This window comes from Ammodytes marinus (assembly GCF_949987685.1).
Source record: "Ammodytes marinus genome assembly, chromosome: 8".
Taxonomy (NCBI): domain Eukaryota; kingdom Metazoa; phylum Chordata; class Actinopteri; order Uranoscopiformes; family Ammodytidae; genus Ammodytes; species Ammodytes marinus.
Genome location: NC_137212.1, coordinates 16,400,516 through 16,419,180, shown reverse-complemented (window position 1 = coordinate 16,419,180; position 18,665 = coordinate 16,400,516). Strand labels below are relative to the sequence as shown.

The 18,665-nt window shown below is 40.4% G+C and overlaps 1 protein-coding gene across 1 annotated transcript in view; it reads left to right on the top strand.

Annotated features, from left to right (window-relative positions):
* The window catches only part of pex5la (peroxisomal biogenesis factor 5-like a), a gene marked incomplete at both ends in the record, with an annotated part of 111,626 nt that overhangs the window by 48,419 nt on the left and 44,542 nt on the right, over positions 1-18,665 (top strand). Inside the window, 3 exons of the mRNA XM_080032417.1 lie at positions 6,442-6,553; positions 14,824-15,033; positions 17,421-17,544. Of these exons, the coding sequence (XP_079888543.1) occupies positions 6,442-6,553; positions 14,824-15,033; positions 17,421-17,544 (446 nt within the window). The remainder of the gene's footprint in view (positions 1-6,441; positions 6,554-14,823; positions 15,034-17,420; positions 17,545-18,665) is intronic.

Sequence of the window (18,665 nt, the reverse complement as noted above, 5' to 3'; positions counted from 1 at the left end):
GTGGCTCAAAACTACAACAGAAAAGCATAATTCTAAAAGATTAAACTTTGTAGCTAAATTAGAGGCTCTCTGTATAGATCTTGATATTATAATCCTCACCGAGTAAATGTACTGTTTTTATGCCAAGCTTGCAATTAAAAAAAATAACGTTCTTGTTTCTCAACACCACGTCGTATTGTCTGAGAATATGCTAACCCTGCAAAACTTTCAGCAGTGAATATGACTCTCCGCCAAGATTCTGTCATCATCTTTCATTATTCCCTGAAAATCTCAAGACTTTTTTTTTTAAGATATTTTTTTTGGGCATTTTTATGCTTTATTGATAGTGTAGAGACAGAGTTGAACAGGGGCAGAGAGGGGAGTGACATGCAGAGAACGACCGCGGGCTGGAATCGAACCCGGTCCGCTGCTGGCCGAGGCCCATGGGGGGGGGATGCCCTACCAACTGAGCTAAGGGCGCCCCATCTCAAGACTTTTTAATTAAATACTTGTATGTGTAAATGATGGTGTCCTATAAATGTCCCACATAATCCTTTAACAGTGCTGACCTGCAGTCAATCAGTTACATGTAAGACTGACTGTGCAGCGAAGACGTTTTTATTGCTCAAGTAAAAAAAGTGGAGAATTCCAAGGACATCTATTGTAACTTTCAAAAAGACAGGAGATTTATTAGTGCACCTTTGTTTAATGCAGAAAGTAAATCTCTAATGTCCCCAATACATGCTTTACAAGCATCACAAAAGTTGTTATTGACGGACAGATGTTTCTCTGATTACCATCCACTCAGCTACTGCGAGCATGTGCATCAATGAATGTAATTTACATTGTTAAGAGATTGTCACCCTCCAATCTTCATCTCCCATATCTGTATTACAGTCATATGAAAAAGTTTGGGAACCCCTCTCAGCCGGCATTATAATTGACTCTGCTTTCACACAAAAAAGATAAAAGTGGTATGTCTTTAATTTACCAGGAACAACTAACTACTGGGATATTTTCCAAACAAAGATTTTTTGAAAAGCAGTATTTAATTGTATGAAATTAAATAAAATGTGAAAAACTGGCTGTGCAAAAATATGGGAACCCTTGTGGTGTTGCTGATTTTAATGCATGTAACAGCATGTAAAACTGAGGACTTTAAACACAAAATTGGTTGGATTATGTTGTTAAGCCTTAAATCTCATATAAAGGTCTGTTTAATCATGATAAAAGGTATTTTAGGTGCCTAAATGCAAGTTCCACTTCTCTTTGACTCTCTGCAGAAGTGAGACAGAATGCGATCATCAAAACAGCTCCCAAAAGATCTTAAAAACAAAGATTATTCATTGTCATGGTTTAGGGGAAGGCTACAAGAAGCTTTCCCAAAGGCTTCAATTGTCAATTTCTACTGTAAGGAACGTTGTCAGGGAATGGAAGGACACAGGCACAGTTGCAGTTAAACCCAGGTCTAGCAGACCAAGAAAAGTACAAGAGCGGCATATGCGGCGGATTGTGAGAATGGTTGCACACAACCCACAGATCACCTCCAAAGACCTGCAAGAACATCTGGCTGCAGATTGTGTATCTGTACATGGTTCTACAATTCAGTGCAATTTGCACCAAAACATCTGCATGGCCGCGTGATGAGAAGGAAGCCCTTTCTGCGCCCACGCCACAGATACAGTTGCATGGAGTATGCAAAAGCTCATTTAGACAAGCCAGCTTCATATTGGAAGAAAATGCTTTGGACTGATGAGACAAAAATTAAGTTATTTGGTCTTTATAAAAAGCAGATGTTTTGGTGCAAATTGCACTGAATTGTTGAACGATGTACAGATACACAATCTGCAGCCAGATGTTCTTGCAGGTCTTTGGAGGTGATCTGTGGGTTGTGTGTAACCATTCTCACAATCCTCCACCTATGCCGCTCCTGTTTTTTTCTTGGTCTGCCATGCCTGGGTTTAACTGCCACTATGCCTGTGTCCTTCCATTTCCTGACAACGTTCCCTACAGTCGAAATTGACAATTGAAACCTTTGGGAAAGCTTCTTGTAGCCTTCCCCTAAACCATGACAATGAACAATCTTTGTTTTTCAGATCTTTTGGGAGCTGTTTTGATGATCCCATTCTGTCTCACTTCAGCAGAGAGTCAAAGAGAAGTGCAACTTGCATTTAGGCACCTAAAATACATTTTCTCATGATTAAACAGACATTTCTATGAGGTTCAAGGCTTAACAACATAATCCAACCAACTTTGTGTTTAAAGTCATCAGTTTTACATGCTGTTACAGGCATTAAAATCAACAAAACCACAAGGGTTCCTATATTTTTGCACAGCCAGTTTTTCACATTTTATTTTATTTCATACAACCAAATACTGCTTTCCAAAAACCTTTGTTTGGAAAACATCCCAGTAGTTAGCTGTTCCTGGTAAATTAAAGACATACCACTTTTATATTTTTTTTTGTGAAAGCAGAGTCAATTATAATGCCGGCTGAGAGGGGTTCCCAAACTTTTTCATATGACTGTATCTACTGAGTTTTACAGAGTAGGCTAACTAGCTCAGTTGACATTTATGTTGATGGTTAAACAGAAAACCTAAAACCCTAAAAAAATATATATATTTTTACTATAAACTATAATGTACAATAGACTAGTAATAGTAAATGATACTTAAGAAGAACGAGTTATATCATTATTCCATGACTATATGGAACAAAGGAAATTATTGAACATTATGTGTTGTTTGGGCTTTAATGATAGTTAGTTTCATCATTTGAAAACATTTTATATTAATTTGTTAGTTTGTTTGTTCATGTCAAAACTGTGACCGAGACAACACTTCTTTTGTCCTGAAAGTATTCGATATACTGATATAAAACACAGAAAGACATGAAGAGTCTCATTGTTGAGGCTCAAATCCATGTATGCAGATAAGGACTTTTGCTTAATATCTGCTTTAACAGTTTATCAGCATGAAACGATTAAATGGCCATTTATATCAGCTCTAATTGTCAATACACGTATTAGATCTCCCACAGCACCTGTCAGACATTAGGCTAAAATGAGGTAATTGATCCTCTTTTAATATGATGTTGGTAATGTTGGCATGAGTGATAAACAGTTATCAGTTATCACTCAGGGTGAGCCAAATAGTTTATTGATGTGACAGTTAAAATATTCTAAAAGGTTATTTTGTATGTAAAACAATATACAGTTCATTCAAATACATACATTACCCTCTACCACCAACAACAAACAGGGCAGAAGTGTGGAAGCATGTTACAGCTTTTGTTTTCCCTGGATCAAAAGCAGAGTTTCTCTTGGTGCCAAGGTTGGATCGGTCCATTTCAGTTTCATTATTCATACTTAGTTTTAGGGGTAACAGGTGGTGTTTCAGTTGACTGTGGGTGAAAATCCTCTAATGAAGAAGCAAAAGTATTTTGGGATGATTCATTTCTTCCTGTCAGGCCAAGCTCTTAGTGGTTATTATTTAGGTTTGATGACATTTCGTAGGCAAGATTAAATGAAGCATCTACCTCTTTCACAACACTAACAATTGTAGCGGAGTCAAAGGTGGCTCAGCCTTCACTCAGACTCAATTACTACGCCAAACAAGCACAAAGTGTAAATCACTGAATAGAAACAACCTTTAAAAACAATTCTTTCCCTGTGAATTCTCATCCTATAATTTGTCCAAAATAGGGGGAAAATACATGGGCTGGCAGCAGCAGAGAATGAAATTAGGTTACTTCACACTGTGAGACAAAGCTTTATTCTGACACCAGGATAGCACAAACCCTAATTACCTGCGCTGGGTCAGCGTTCTTGCAGCGCAGCAAAAACTCTAACACAACAAAGTAACAACCCCTTCCTCTGGATATCATTTGTAAGCTTTTTCAAAGGTTTTCTGTCTGCTGCAAAAGTTTTTCTTTTTTGCAGCAAATATTTAAGAAATCTTCTCCATTCTCCAAACACAAGTAACAAATAAAGTATTACAGTAATAAATTAAATAGATAAATAATCCTATCCTCATGAAGGTTATTTTTCAACAACATTTCTTCAAGATCATTTATGTATTTTGACAACTACAGTATATCAAATGTGCATCCGAGTGTCTGGCAAAAGGGAAGGAATAATTAAATCCAGTTTGCAATTATTATTATTTTACTCATACAACAGTAAACAAATTGCATTGAGCCAAACAAATGAGTTAAAGGGCTACTACCATGCCATATTATAATACAGAATGGATATTCTCTAATATTAACTTTAATTTTAAAGGCATGTACATTCTAGTCAATTCAGTAAATTTTTACATATATTATGCTTATAGAAGGTTGTGTGCAGTCCATTCTTGCTTGGGAACTTAAAGCCTCTTCATTAAAATTCTGCTTGGAAACGCGGCCTGAAACAATAGCAAATGTCATGTTTCCTCGCTGCCAGCATTATACACGGGCTGACAACAGGGTTTACCCTATTCCAAGGGACAAAACTGGTTTTCACCTCCAAATGATGAAACATTGGTTGGCAAATTGCAGACAGCTGCACCTGGAGTATCTGGGCTTCAGGGTACCCCTAATGAATTGGATGTAACCTATTCTGCAGCTGCAATGGCAACCCAACAAATTGGTGCACCACAGGCAAGGTGATAAGCATTTTCATGGTTTGGACGGTGAAATAAGCAATAATGGTTAAGTAATTGTTTGGGACACGTCCATCAGATGTTTCACAGCCCAGCTAATCTCTCTGGTTTATGGCTTCACATCGACATAGGTTGAATGTTTCACACAGATCACAGGTTTATACGGTGACATTGTTTTTAATAAAAGCACCCCTTATTAAAATAAACCTGAGCTCCATCATAACTGCCCTTTCCTATATAAGTACACAACCCACTTCCTCCAGATTTCACCCATAATATGAGTCAATATCAATTAATATAATTTAAAGCAGCTACAAGTAACATTGAAATATCTTTTAAACAGCCTCATGTTTCCTCTGATAATCATAAATTACCTTTAACAGCAAACGAGACCATCAGTGCAAAGAAAGACGTTTTTATATAGTTTTTATTACTGCGTTTTGGTCTGGTCGCACACCCAGTCCGATTTTCGGTTCGCGCGTGCAGGCTCTATGGTCACATATCCGTATTGGTCGCAGATTTCAGTGTGACGCGATTACGTGATTTGAGAAGCCTATCCCTCCAGGTGAGGGAAGGGGAGCGGGAGCCTTGTTTGAGACAGTTATTTGTCGTCATAATGACTGATAACGGGGCTGAACCATCAAAGAAAAAAAAGAAAATGCAATGAAGAAAAGCTAAAAGGGAGAGTGTTAGACGGGCGGGAGGGCGTTGCCAAGCAACGTATACACAATTTCACAGGAGCGAACTAGACTGCGGTGTTAACTCCTAAATGAATGAGCGGTAGCCTAAACAAAGTTTACTTTGCCTCACCATCATCAGATGACCATTATTCATCTGAAATAGTAATTATTTACAACAACATAAACACATTACCTCATCGTGATCCATACTAACTGCCATCTCTCGTTCATTCGCTTTCTGTGAGGACACGCAATCTTTCAGCTCCGTGAGAGTAGGCTAGTTAGGTGACACTGCATCAACTCATTGCAATCAGGTGTGTGTAGCACTGACTGGCATTAGTTTATGCTGTGTCACTAACCACTCTCAAGGAGCCGAAAAGAGTCCGGTGCCCTCACACTTTCAACACACGGAAATGCAATATATTGCTTCCTGATCATTTGAATCTTGCATCGTCGTAAAAATACTACCGCTTTTGTCCAACGGGGCCGCCAACGGACAAAGTTACTCGTAGTGGCTTTAAAGCACACAAGTGTTGAGGAGAGAGAGGGAGACAGAGAGACATAGAGAAGGGGAGTATAGAGGAATAGCGCTGCTTAAGTAGGCCTACACAGGTTTCATACGCAGTAATTGCTCCACTAAAACGGCCTGTTGCAATTAGTACTGGTAAGTGTTAAAGTAATCAGGTTATTACAGAACGTATGAAATTATCTTAATTCCTGATTTACATAATTTGTCCAGTTAACGTCTTTGTGTGTGTAAGAAAATCTTTTCCATGCAAAAGGATTGATCATACTAATAGGGCACAAGTAGCGAAGCACTTCGGAAAGAGCAGCCGCTAGGCCTTACCACGACTCAAAATATACAGCGCAATGGATCTATGTCAAGAAGATTCTGTGAATAAATTATGTTTTCATAAAAGGAGCACAAATGTTTGTTGTCTTCCTAAAACAACACACATGCACTTTGACATCCCTTTTGCAATGCAGGGACGTTTCAGTGTAGGGACACCTTTGTCATCTGTGTGATGAACAAAAGGGCTGAACCTCACACAATGAGAACAGGGACTCTTGTAGACATTATGATTGGAGTTTCATGTGGAGCTGAAGCCTGAAATGCTGTGTCTGTTTGCCCTTACAGCTGGTGAGTGAGCAACAAGAGAGCCGCCCACTTCTGAGCCCTTCCATCGACGATTTCCTCTGCGAGACTAAGTGTGATGGGGTTTCCCGCCCAGTGACTTCAAACACAGCAGGTAGAGTACATTTGAATTAGAGTCATTTTTCAGTCTGCAATAGCCTGTCTATCTTATGGCACGCACAGAGGAACAGAGGTGACTACTAGGGGTGTTGAAAAAAATTGATTCATGTAAAAATCGCGATTCCTATCTCCTGCGATTTATAATTTGCCAAAATCAAAAAGAAGAAAAATCTAAAATGAAATAAAATAAATAAAATATGTATGCCGGTAATGTTGCCTTAAAATCACGTACATTACAAGCTTCACATTCAACTAGACTTTAATGAAGATAAATAAGACATGGACTTTAATTTGATTTCATTCCATAATGTACCATAATGCCTCTTAGCACACAGTGGACTGGAGTAGATCCACCAAATCCTCTTCTAAACGGAATCCAGTTATCGATTTTGAATCAGGAAAGGTTTTGAATCGAAAAATCGTTTTTGAATCGAAAAATCTATCGTGAATCGAAAAATAGATATTGAATCGAATCGTGACCCCAGGAATCGGAATCGAATCGTGGGATTCCAAAATATTCACAGCCCTAGTGACTACCCAGTGCAAGAAGTTATTTTTCAATTAGTCATTTTTTATTTGCTGGTTAATCATTAAGACCAGGTCAAAACAAAAGAACAATATGGAATAGAAGTGTACAATTGCCTGTTTCATAACATGCTGTGGTTGTGAGGGATTTCAGTAACACACTGGATGCTACCTCCTACACAAGCCCCAAACTCAGCGATTTTTACCAGCATCCAATAAGGAAGTGACCACAACTGTAGTAACCAGGAAGTGCCACTGGGGGGTGGTAACAAGACCGAGCAGTTTTTATTTGACTCACTTGTTAGATAGGCCGTTTTCAAATTCTTATTAAACCTATTTACATCCTGGGCCACAAAACCATTTTAGTCTGTATGTTTAGGTCATATCTCCATGACAACACTGAGGGGGGTGAATTTTTTTGGACCACGCTAGTTTTTATTTTATCGGAGGTTAAAATGTATTGGCGCGATCTCTTGAGTGCCAGCTCTCCGCCCGTTGTCCCTCACTTTGCCTCGGAGGTATACGTCAGCTATCTCCCTCCCCCCCCGACGTGAGGCGGAGTAAAAATCTCACAAAATGGCGACGCGCACAAACCAGGATTATTGGATGCATGTGTGAATAACTGAGGTCAGCCCGGATGCTACATCCATATTATTTACTATCTATGCTCCTACATACTAGGCAACTTTATACAGTACACCGGTTCAATTTCTTGTGAACGCATAACCAATCAGCCAATCACATTGCAGCAACTCGATGCATTTAGGCATGTAAACCTGGACAGCACAACTTGTTAGGGCCCGAGCACCGACTGGTGCGAAGCCCTATTGAAACCGTCAGGATTTTTCTTCTTCTTCTTTATTATTTTTAGTAATTTTTGGCACTTTTGAGCACTTTCCCGTCGTGCAAAAGTTGAAAAACTCTGCGGGCAGGTCAGACCTGCAAAAAATTGCAACTTATCAGTGGTTTCAAGATTTGATCTCAAAAAATTGCCACACACAGTTTTTCAGGAAATGCATGCTCAAAAATTGGGCTAGAAGCCTGAAATTTTGGGACAACATGTATTGCCATGAGGCACACCTAAATGCAATTTTATGTCCTGGGCCAAACTCAACAGGAAGTCGGTCATTTTGGATTTAGTGCCTAAAATCGCCATATTACAAAATTTCACATATTGACGAACTCGTCCTACAGTTTTTACACCAGGGACGTCAAACCACTTCTCAAATACTCACAACGCTTGCCCGATGTTAAATTGCGGAAAAATTTCAAATTTACCATAATACCAGGGAGCTATTGGGGGTCAAAGTTGACGTAAACATCATAAAAAAACAACCTCATGAAACTTTAATTCATCATAACTCAGGCTGTGTTATACCTAGCTGCACCACATTTAAAACCCAAATGTATCTCTGCAGGCCCCACAAAAAAGCCTCTTGAAACCCCGCCCCAACATCAACAGGAAGTCTTTTAATTTGAAATATGTGAATTTCTGACTCAAATCATCACAATGTTCAAAAATTCATAACTCCTAGCAGGAACATATTTTGCAAAGCGAAAATCATATGGACACTCATAAGACATGGAAGATACCAAAAAAGAAATTGTTTGATTTCGAATAACTATGACGAAATGCCGGCCAATATTCACAAAATTGACTCGTATGTCATAACTCCACATTACTCTGCAGGATTGCAGAGTAAAGTGGACTCATAACAACTTTTTGTGCAAAAAAAAATATGATAGGGTAAGTCCTCCGACATGGAAGATGATATACCCGAAAGCTCGTTTTATCCGGAATAACCGTCTTGCAGCCTCATTCGCCAAAAAACATCAAAAACGAACCTCATGAACCTGATCATAACTCAGGCTGTGTTATACTTAGAACCACACAATTTCATACAGCAATGTACAATCCCAGTACAAACAAAAAAGCCTCTTGACGCCCCGCCCCAAAATCAACAGGAAGTCTTTTATTTTGAAGTATTCGTCAAAAAAACAGGAAGTTGGCCTAACTCCACCATACTCTGTCTCATCTTCTCCAATTTTTTATGGTTAATGAGACCCAAGGCCTGAGGAAGCCCACACACTAATATTCATATAAAGTGAGAGTGCCACCTGCTGGGCAAAGTAAATATTGCATGTTGGTGATTAACCTCCACGTCCTACACACTTGATCAAATCAACCTCAAAGCTGCTCAGGGAGGTCTAGAGACGATTACACGGGAAGCCGGTTCTGTCGGCTCCGTGCCCTTCATAGTTTCTCGGCGTCATCGCCACGAAACAGGAAGTCTCTGTGATTTCGCTCTGCACCGTCCCACGCGCTCCAAACTTCACCCGCCTGGTAAGAGCCCAGGCCCGAGGACGTCCTCGCGTCCGTATCACGGCAACTTCCGCGCTTCCCGGTGACAAGTGTCGCTGCGCCGCGCACTCCGAAGTGGAGGAGACCGCGGCGCGTTCTCTCGCCCGGGACGGCGTCCAGCACGAGAGTGCGAGGGCCCGGTCATCACTGCTCGCAGTTTTAATTGAAGGTAAACCGAGCAACAGAATGGGTAAGAAAGGGGGTTAAAGTGACTTTGAACGTGGCATGGTTGATGGTGCCAGACGGGCTGCTCTGGTTATTTCAGAAACTGCTGGGATTTTCACGCACAACCATCTCTAGGGTTTACAGAGAATAGTCCGAAAAAGGAAAAAAATCCAGTGAGTGGCAGTTGTGTGGACGAAATGCCTGATGGATATCAGAGAAGAGTTGGCAGACTGTTACAACCAAGGTATGCAGAACACCATCTCTGAACGCACAACACGTCCAACCTTGAAGCAGATGGGCTACAGCAGCAGAATACCCCATCAGGTGCCACTCTTGTCAGCTAAGAACAGAAAACCGAGCCTACGATCCGCACAGGCCCACCAAAATTGGACAATAAAAGATTGGAAAAAATCTTGCCTGGTCTGATAAGTCTCGATTTCAGTTACGACATTAAGATGGTAGGGTCAGAATTTGTCGTAAACAACATGAAAGCATGGATCCATCCTGCCTTGTATCAACTGTTCAGGCTGGTGGTGTAATGGTGTTTCTTAGCACACTGTGGGCCCCTAAGTACAAATTGAGCATTGTTTAAACGCCACAGGCTACTTATATTATTGGTGCTGACAATGTCCATCCCTTTATGACCACAGTGTACCCATCTTCTGATAACTACTTCCAGCAGGATAATGCACCATGTCACACGTAAAAATTAGTAGCCAGTTAGGTGACACTGCATCAACTCATTGCAATCAAGTGTGTGTGGCACTGACTGGCATTACTTGATGCAGTGTCACTAACCACCCTCACGGAGCCGAAAAGAGTCCGTGCCCTCACGGCTTTCAACACACGGAAATGCACTATATTGCGTCCTAATCAATTGAGACTGGCAAGTTAACTAGCTAGCTATGATGGTGGAGCTGAAAAAAAATATATGCAAGTAGTCATTTCAGCCTCCAAAAGTGAACAGTTAATGACTACAAATAAGAAGCCTGCATGCTTTTATCCCTTTCTGTCAGAAGTTAAGACGTGCACTTCTTTTCTGTGCAATTGTCTTCCCAGTCTCATCATGTCAAACTTCATATCATTGCCTTTTCATAAACAGCTTGTGTTTTTGTTGCGGACAACTCTTCAGGCGACCTTCCCCATGAGCGTGCCTCTTGATTTGCTATTGTTGGATACTTGTCCTCTAAAGAGCATTAAGCATGGAAAACATCATCTTCTATCTATAAAGCAAGAAACGTCTGTCTGTGTGTGTGTGTGTCTGTCTGTGTCTGTGTGTGTGTGTCTGTGTGTGTGTGTGTGTGTGTGTGTGTGTGTGTGTGTGTGTGTGTGTGTGTGTGTGTGTGTGTGTGTGTGTGTGTGTGTGTGTGTGTGTGTGTGTGTGTGTGTGTGTGTGTGTGTGTGTGTGTGTGTGTGTGTGTGTCTGTGGCTCGCATATCTCTCTGAGTTTTAGTCAGATCGGCATGAGCTTCCGGATATTGCTTGCACACAGCACGAAGGTGTGCATCCTTCATTGTGAAGTTTTTAGAAGTACAAAGGTGTGCAGCCTTCATCCTTCATTGTGAAGTTTTTAGAAGTACGTGCGCACACTGAAGGCCACAGTGAGAACGGAGCATGAAGTAATCTCAGAATAAACCCCGCCTCCCTCTGAAGAGCGGGACACACACAGGAGTCCGCACACAGCCCATGCACACAGCCTACTCTTACTTCCTCTACAACTCCTCACTTCTCACCTGCTCCACCAGTCCACTTTAGTGGTAAAGACTGCACTTTACGCTATTTTCACTGTAATAATACAGCACGGGCTCGAATGCTTCCACAAAATGTTTTATATCCGCCCAAGTCCCACACACACAGCTGACTGCTACTGACACGTTAACTAAACCGAAAGCCCGAGCGCACTTACATGCATTAAGACGTAGTGGAGTGGGGTTGGCAGGAGGGGGGCGAGGGGGCGGAGAAAGACGAAGCCGAGTGTTGAAAGAGAATGCTGAAAGCGCCCAGTTGAAAGGAAGAGTTTCCCGAAAATCTACATAGTTGTTGTGCTGTGATTCGTGTCAGGTTGCTCTATAGCAGTGGTTTGAAAACATTGTTTGAATTTTTTTATTTTTTTTTTGTGTTTTTTATATTAAGATCACGGCATAGCTGGACAAGAGTTATTCTGCTTTGTTCCTCTCACTGCATTTAAATGCATTCATTGTATTACAGAGAAATAGGTCTCGTTAAAGAAAAAGAGCGCCAAGCCCAACCCAGAGGACCCTGCATACATTTTTGTATTTTAAATTAATATTTTTATGGAAGATCCATGTGTCTTTTTTCAATAGCTTCTAATTCATCAGACCCAGTGTCTCCAAATTATTTGTTCACACAAAATTCCTCATATTTAGCCTCTTAAATTTCCTCTCAAAGTGCACCAGATTCATAGCCTGGAAATCCAGACCCTGATATCTTGAACGATAGAGGGTCTGGCCACGATCAATAGTAATTTCCAACTCAAGGGGCGGCTCCTACTCGTGCATTTCAAATGCCACTGCACGCAGTTGGATAGCACTACAACCAATCAGAGCGATGCACAAGGTGACGTATTAAGCCCCGTTTAGCGAACATCTGTTAAACTGTTAAATTAAACTTTTGCCGTGGTCGGTCGGCAAAACAGAACATTCCACTTACTTGCTAATGAAAGATTTGAGTGCCGTCTTCCAAATCGTAAAGGGTCGAGGTCAAAGCAGTCTCAAACTCACACAACATATCCGCAGCCATCTTTGATGTTTACTATCACGGCTTCGACGTCGCATGCACGTCACTGTCGTCATCCGGTTACGTCCGCCACAGAGCACCATACAAAGGGCTCTGGCGTGCCCATATTAGATAGAACCAATTGAAACGTGAGTTGGGATTTCTCGACTTTTTGAAAAAGCTTCAATGGAGAGTGTCCAGACCAACAGGCGCAGCAACTTTAATTTGCCAGCGCCTAGTGGCAGGTCTGGGAATGCCAGGCTACCAGATTCATGCATTTCACTTTAAAAAGGTGAAAAAAAATCTCCCGGGGGGCATACCCCCGGACCCACCTAGGAGGGTCTGGTTCTCCACTGGCTACTATTTTCCTCCACCAAGACATTGGAGGCACTAGCGAAAAAACACTGGGTGTGTGAATGACATTTAACTAATCAATAATTTGAGAAAGTCTGTCTGCCTATCTTTCTCACTCCGCTGCACACTCAGTCACTACTGTATTAAAAAATGTGTTTAAAAACGCACAACATTTTTTAGAATGTTTCAAAAATATGTTTAAATTTGTAAAATAATTAAAAGATCTTTCAAAACACACAGGGATTTAGAAAAAAAGATTTGGGGGGGGGGAGGGGCTCCGCTGAAATTTGTTCTCTGAGGGGGGGCTCACTCTCTCACACTTTGAAAACCCCTGCTCTATAGGAGTCATTAATGAGAAATTAAGACCAGAAAAGTAGTATAATAGGAGATCTTTAAATTATTATATAATTTCTATATTCATATTAGGCTAGTTAAGGAGGCTCGTTTGTGACTTCGGGATCACACAAGTGAACAGTAACGATCGCGTGCAGCCGCAGAATTACTTTTCAACCTGACAGAAATCTGTTCAGTGGCACAGACGTTAAAAAACTCCTAAAAAAAAATAATGATATACATACAATACAAATAGGTTTATTAATCTGAATGTAGAGCATTTTCACGATGTGTAAGGTGGCCGTCTATATGAACAACACAAGGGCTGAGAACAAGGCTACTGATCAGATAAATGATCGATCAAAAGTAAAATCACCAGGAAATTATAAAAACATCCCAATGGAGATTTCTATGGAGTGATTTTGCTTTGAACTGTACAGGGACGCCTTGTGATAGTGACACTCTTTCTTCAGTCGTAGCTGCAGCGTAATGTGAAAACAAACTCAGAGTAGGTCTAACCACCTATCCAGCAGGTTAGACTCAAGGCGTATGTTGCCGCAGTAACGGACTCTGTGTTGCGCTGAACCTGCTCCCTGAAACGGAAAACCCAGAGTGTCCACTAACTCAGAGCGAACAAACTCTTGAGTTGCCTCAAAACCCGCTTCTTGAAACAGGCCACTGTACATAGGGGAGAACGGGGTAATTTGTCACACGGGTTGGTTGTCACAATCGTTATATCTCGGAACCTGAAGGCGCTGTCTGTGAAATGTTGGTATGTAAATATCCAGAATTGGGATCAGAGGTCACCTACATAGTCTTTCTAGGAGTTAGACTGCTGAATTTGAGGTGAGACGACTGTTTGTGTTTTTCATGTCAAATTGAAAACATTTACCTACTCAGTATTTTTCTTCTAGGCTTTTACACAATGGGTTTATAACAAAACACTTGTTACCCATACAAAGTGTGAAGGGTAAATTATAGTTTAGATTGTGGTTAGCAAGCTAAATAGATGTCAGATGGTTGTTGGCCTTGATGCTAGCAAGAAATTCAAGTTGGGGTTGGTCGTCACATTTTTTGGGGGGTTGGTTGTCACATGTTATCTCAAGGCTGCAGCCAGAAAAGGAACACAATAACGAAAGAAATTTTCAAGCTGTATCCTCACTGACACCCCAGAGAAGGAAAGAATAGAGCAGGAAAAGGCAGCTAGCATGCAAAAGAAAAAAGGGCAACAAAATCAAAACAACCCAGTGCATCCCAAACTAGACCAGCTGCCAAGGCTACATTAAGTTATGTAGGCCTATTTGTCAACTTGACAATGCAATTAAACTTTCAAATTTAGTTCTACTTTCTTGCCTTCTTTTTAAGATTATTCCCATTAAGATAACATTGTGACAAACAACCCCATAGTGTTTGACAACCGACCCCTTGATGGGATTGGTTGTCACAATGTGTAAGGGTGTCTTTGATGATTCATTTCTTCTTTATTACAATAAGATAGAAAAAGTGAGGGGCACACATTTCAAGCCAACACCTTAAGCTTCAATTTAATGTAGGAATTACTATTGAAAGATGTTTAGGTGATAAGCAATTCTCACTAGAGTAAAAAGTGTGCCTACTTACCCCGTTCTCCCCTACTAAAAACAAAATAAATATGTCATCATACAAAAAACTCAGGGGGCAATACTGTGGGCCTATTGTTTTCTCTTCCAGATGAGCATCGCAGTTCCAAAGAAATCTTGCAACGGCTCTGTGAAAAGAGAAAGGCTAAAATACTGTCCTGTCCCTCACAGTTCTTTCTTCCACACTGGACCTGCTGGATCTCAGTGAACCCGGTGAAAGGGCGAACAGCAAGGACAGGAAGAGTTCCCTGTCATCCCGGGGCAACAGCCACAAGAACAACCCTAACAGGAACAAGACAGATGAGACGGAGCTGATCCAGGTGGAAGTTGAACAGACAGGACCGAGGATGAGAACCCCAGAGAGGGCGTCACTAGACTCAGGTAAAGGCGGCTTGAACTCACTCTAGTGTAACTTTGGATTTTTCACAATCTTTAAGAAGAGCCACAAGTACAGATGTGAATTCCTTAAAAAAATAATTGTGAGCAAAAGCTAATTCATCTTATGGACAGTGATGCAGACCAACCATCAGTTACTTTACTTATATGCAAAGAAAAAGAAGGAAACAGCAAGAACCTGGTGCACTGTGTTTACACGGTTTGCATTGAGGGCTGAGTATTACTTTTTTGATCATAAACATCTGTGATGCCATATACAATACATACAATATCCTCTACATCCATGAAAATGCTTTGCCTTGCTGCCAACCACCACACCAAGTTTGTGTAAAGCCTTAAAATCTCCCACCACCCAACACCATACACACCCCAAAATTTGGACTCCTTGCATCCCCTGTGGAACTGACCTCACACTCATGTTCAAAATAGGCCAAAGAAGGATCACGGCCAATTCACTAATGCAAGGGATCAAACTAAAAGACATTAAGAGGAAAAAGCCAATTACTTGCATATTTTCCAGTTGGAAAGGTTAAAAGGTCTTCACTGAGAACTAATTATGCAGAGTGAGTCAAACTACATTTCAGTTAATAATTCATTGATGAGAGTTATATTATAACACAACATTTACCAGGAAAACTTTCTGTCCTGTGACTATTGTGGGTATGGAGTTATTTATATCCTATCTTTATTCAAGAGCAAGGTATTTCAATTGAGAGCATGATTTATTAATTTCACGTTCAGATTTTGTAACTTTTTCCCTCAAACACTGCCCTGGGACTCAAATTGCTCCTGCTTGCATTCAGACTAACTCTGCTTCGGCTCAAATGGTATGCTAGTGCTTGAATATATTGATGCTCGCACTCAGCTTTTGTGCGTTCTCGAGTCATCTGCTCCCGGATTTCTGCTTTGCTCTGCTCTTGGACAACCTCAGGTGTGTTCACGTTATCTCTTAGGCCCAGGACACAGTAAAAACTACTTTTTACTGTTGAAACTCAATATTAATCATATGCATCATAAAATGACATGAAACAACTCCATATTAATGGGAATTATCTATGAAAACTCTATGTAGAAAGACAGGGCTTTTATAAGCGGCGCTGTAGCAGCAGCAGCAGCTGAGACGTTGCTTATGTGGCCGAAAAAAGCGAGAGATAGCGCTCCAGAGGTAGACACAGGATGTGTGTCCCAGGCCTTAGAGTGCCCCCTTACGGCAGTTACTCTTTAACACTGTTCACCCACTCCCAGGATGGTTGGCCAACAAAGACCGCCTAAGTCCTTGCCAGCATGCAACGTATGGCAAAATAGCACAACATCACAAAAAGCTGGTTGCAGTAATGGCACCATTAAAATAAATAAAAAATAAGTGAGGTCCTTGACTTTGATGGTCCATTTGTCTTCATGAGTGAGGGAGAGGAACTTTTTTTCACAAAAAATCAAGAGCGGAGGAGAAACGCATGAAGATGATCTGAGATTGCACCAAAGCAGCCTATTAGAAGAAGAGAATACAGTGTAACCAGGAACTCTGTGCGAGCAACAAGATATTGGAGCACAACAATACAGCGGGAGCCAAAGCGGAGTAAATCTGAGAGCAAGCAGGAGCAATTTGAGAGTTTGGCAGATCCAATCGTTTTCAACTTCAACAGACACCCGCCTTCCAGCGATTCCAGACCTTCTGTACAAATGAAATGAAATGAAATACGATGGACTGGTAGGACCAGGCTAAGAGTTGAGGGAAATAATTACAAAATCTGAGCGTGAAATCAATAAATCATGCTCCCAAAACCCGGTTCCCATTAGTGGTTGTGATCTGGTGTTAAAATATTGGATTTAAAAAATATTAGTATTAAGGGGTGTTTTTGATTTGCTTAAAGGCCTACTTCACCGGTTTGAATATGAAGGTGTATTGAATTCTGAGATCCTATGTAGTATAAATGTGCGAAAAAAATTGAAATCGGTTCATCCTAGCCTGAGAAAAGGCAGAAAGAGTGTTTTTTTAACCCTATATTTCTCTTTCTCGTGACATCACAGAAAGAGAAATATAGGGTTAAAAAAAACTTACTTTATTTCCATAAATATTACTGTGATGTCTTTTACTGTGACATCACAGTAATATTTACAAAGTACGTTTTTTTTAACCCTATATTTCTCTTTCTGTGATGTCACGAGAAAGAGAAATATAGGGTTAAAAAAACACTCTTTCTGCCTTTTCTCAGGCTAGGATGAACCGATTTCAATTTTTTTTGCACATTTATACAACATAGGATCTCAGAATTCAATACACCTTCATATTCAAACCGGTGAAGTAGGCCTTTAATGTCTTTTTTGTGAATTCCTTATTATTTAATTTGTAATTAATTTATCACTGTAACCAGCTAACAATGGTTCACCGTTGGATAAATGGGAAGAACTGAATCCCAACCCAGAGAGGAATGGCAACAGGAAATGGAAGTTGGAGAGGCGTCGTTCTTCTAAGAATTCATCTAATGAGCTTCTTTGGTAGGTATTGTCCTGACCAGGAATGCAGGGTATCCGAGCATTTTTTGTATCCATAGGAATTACGTTAATATTGGACAATACCAGGCCCCGCCTTTTACATCATATACCAATTAGGGCTGTCAAACGTTGCAATTTTTAATCATATTAATCACATGGTTGCTGTGAATTAATCATGATTAATCGCCTTTCGAAATATGCCCAAAAAATTCAAATTTGCTCTGTATATTTTTGTTGGAATGGAAAGATGAATGACAAAAGGTGGATATATACACTCACCGTCCACTTTATTGGGTATACCTGTTCAATAGCTTGTAAAAACAAACAACCAAACCAGTCTGCCCATCCTCCTCTGACCTCTGATAACAAAGCAATTTCGTCCAAATATAATGCCGCTCACTGGATATTTTTTCTTTTTCGGGCCATTCTCTGTAAACCCTAGAGATGGTTCATTGTTCAGAGCCCTCGCGAGAGTCTCCAACTTTTCTCCTGACGACGTCACAGAGTATTTTAGCTTTTCTTCATTGCATTTTCTTTTTTTTCTTTGATGGTTATCAGTAGTGTTGTTTTTGGCAGCCTGTTTTAAGTTTAGTTTTAGTCCAGTCTTTGTGTCAAATTGTAATTTTAGTTTGTATTAGTCTTAGTCAGTTTAAACTCTTTTTAGTCTAGTCAAGTTTCAGTTGACTAAAAGTCTTGAGCATTTTAGTCTTCTCTTAGTCAGAATTATCTGGGACTATTTTCGTCTAGTCTTAGTCAACAAAAGCTGATGACATTTAAGTCTAGTCTTAGTCAATGACATTTGTATTTTAGTCTTTTTAGTAATGCAATTATACCCAGTTAATATAGTACAATTACCTAGTATAGTACAGACAAAATCAAAATGTTCTTTAAGTCCCCCATTTCACAAGTCAAACAAGGTTATCTTATCTTATTATATTATTTTTACCTTATAGACTCAAGAATACATGCAATTCCAGACACGGAAGACGCTCTGATCTGACTCGCGAGAGTGAGTTTCTGTGTTTTTTGGCTACTGGTTTTGGATTAGGGACATCGGACTATCCGCTGACACCTTGGGCTTGATCACGGCATGGTTTAATGACGCTGTTTTTTGGAACATGCAA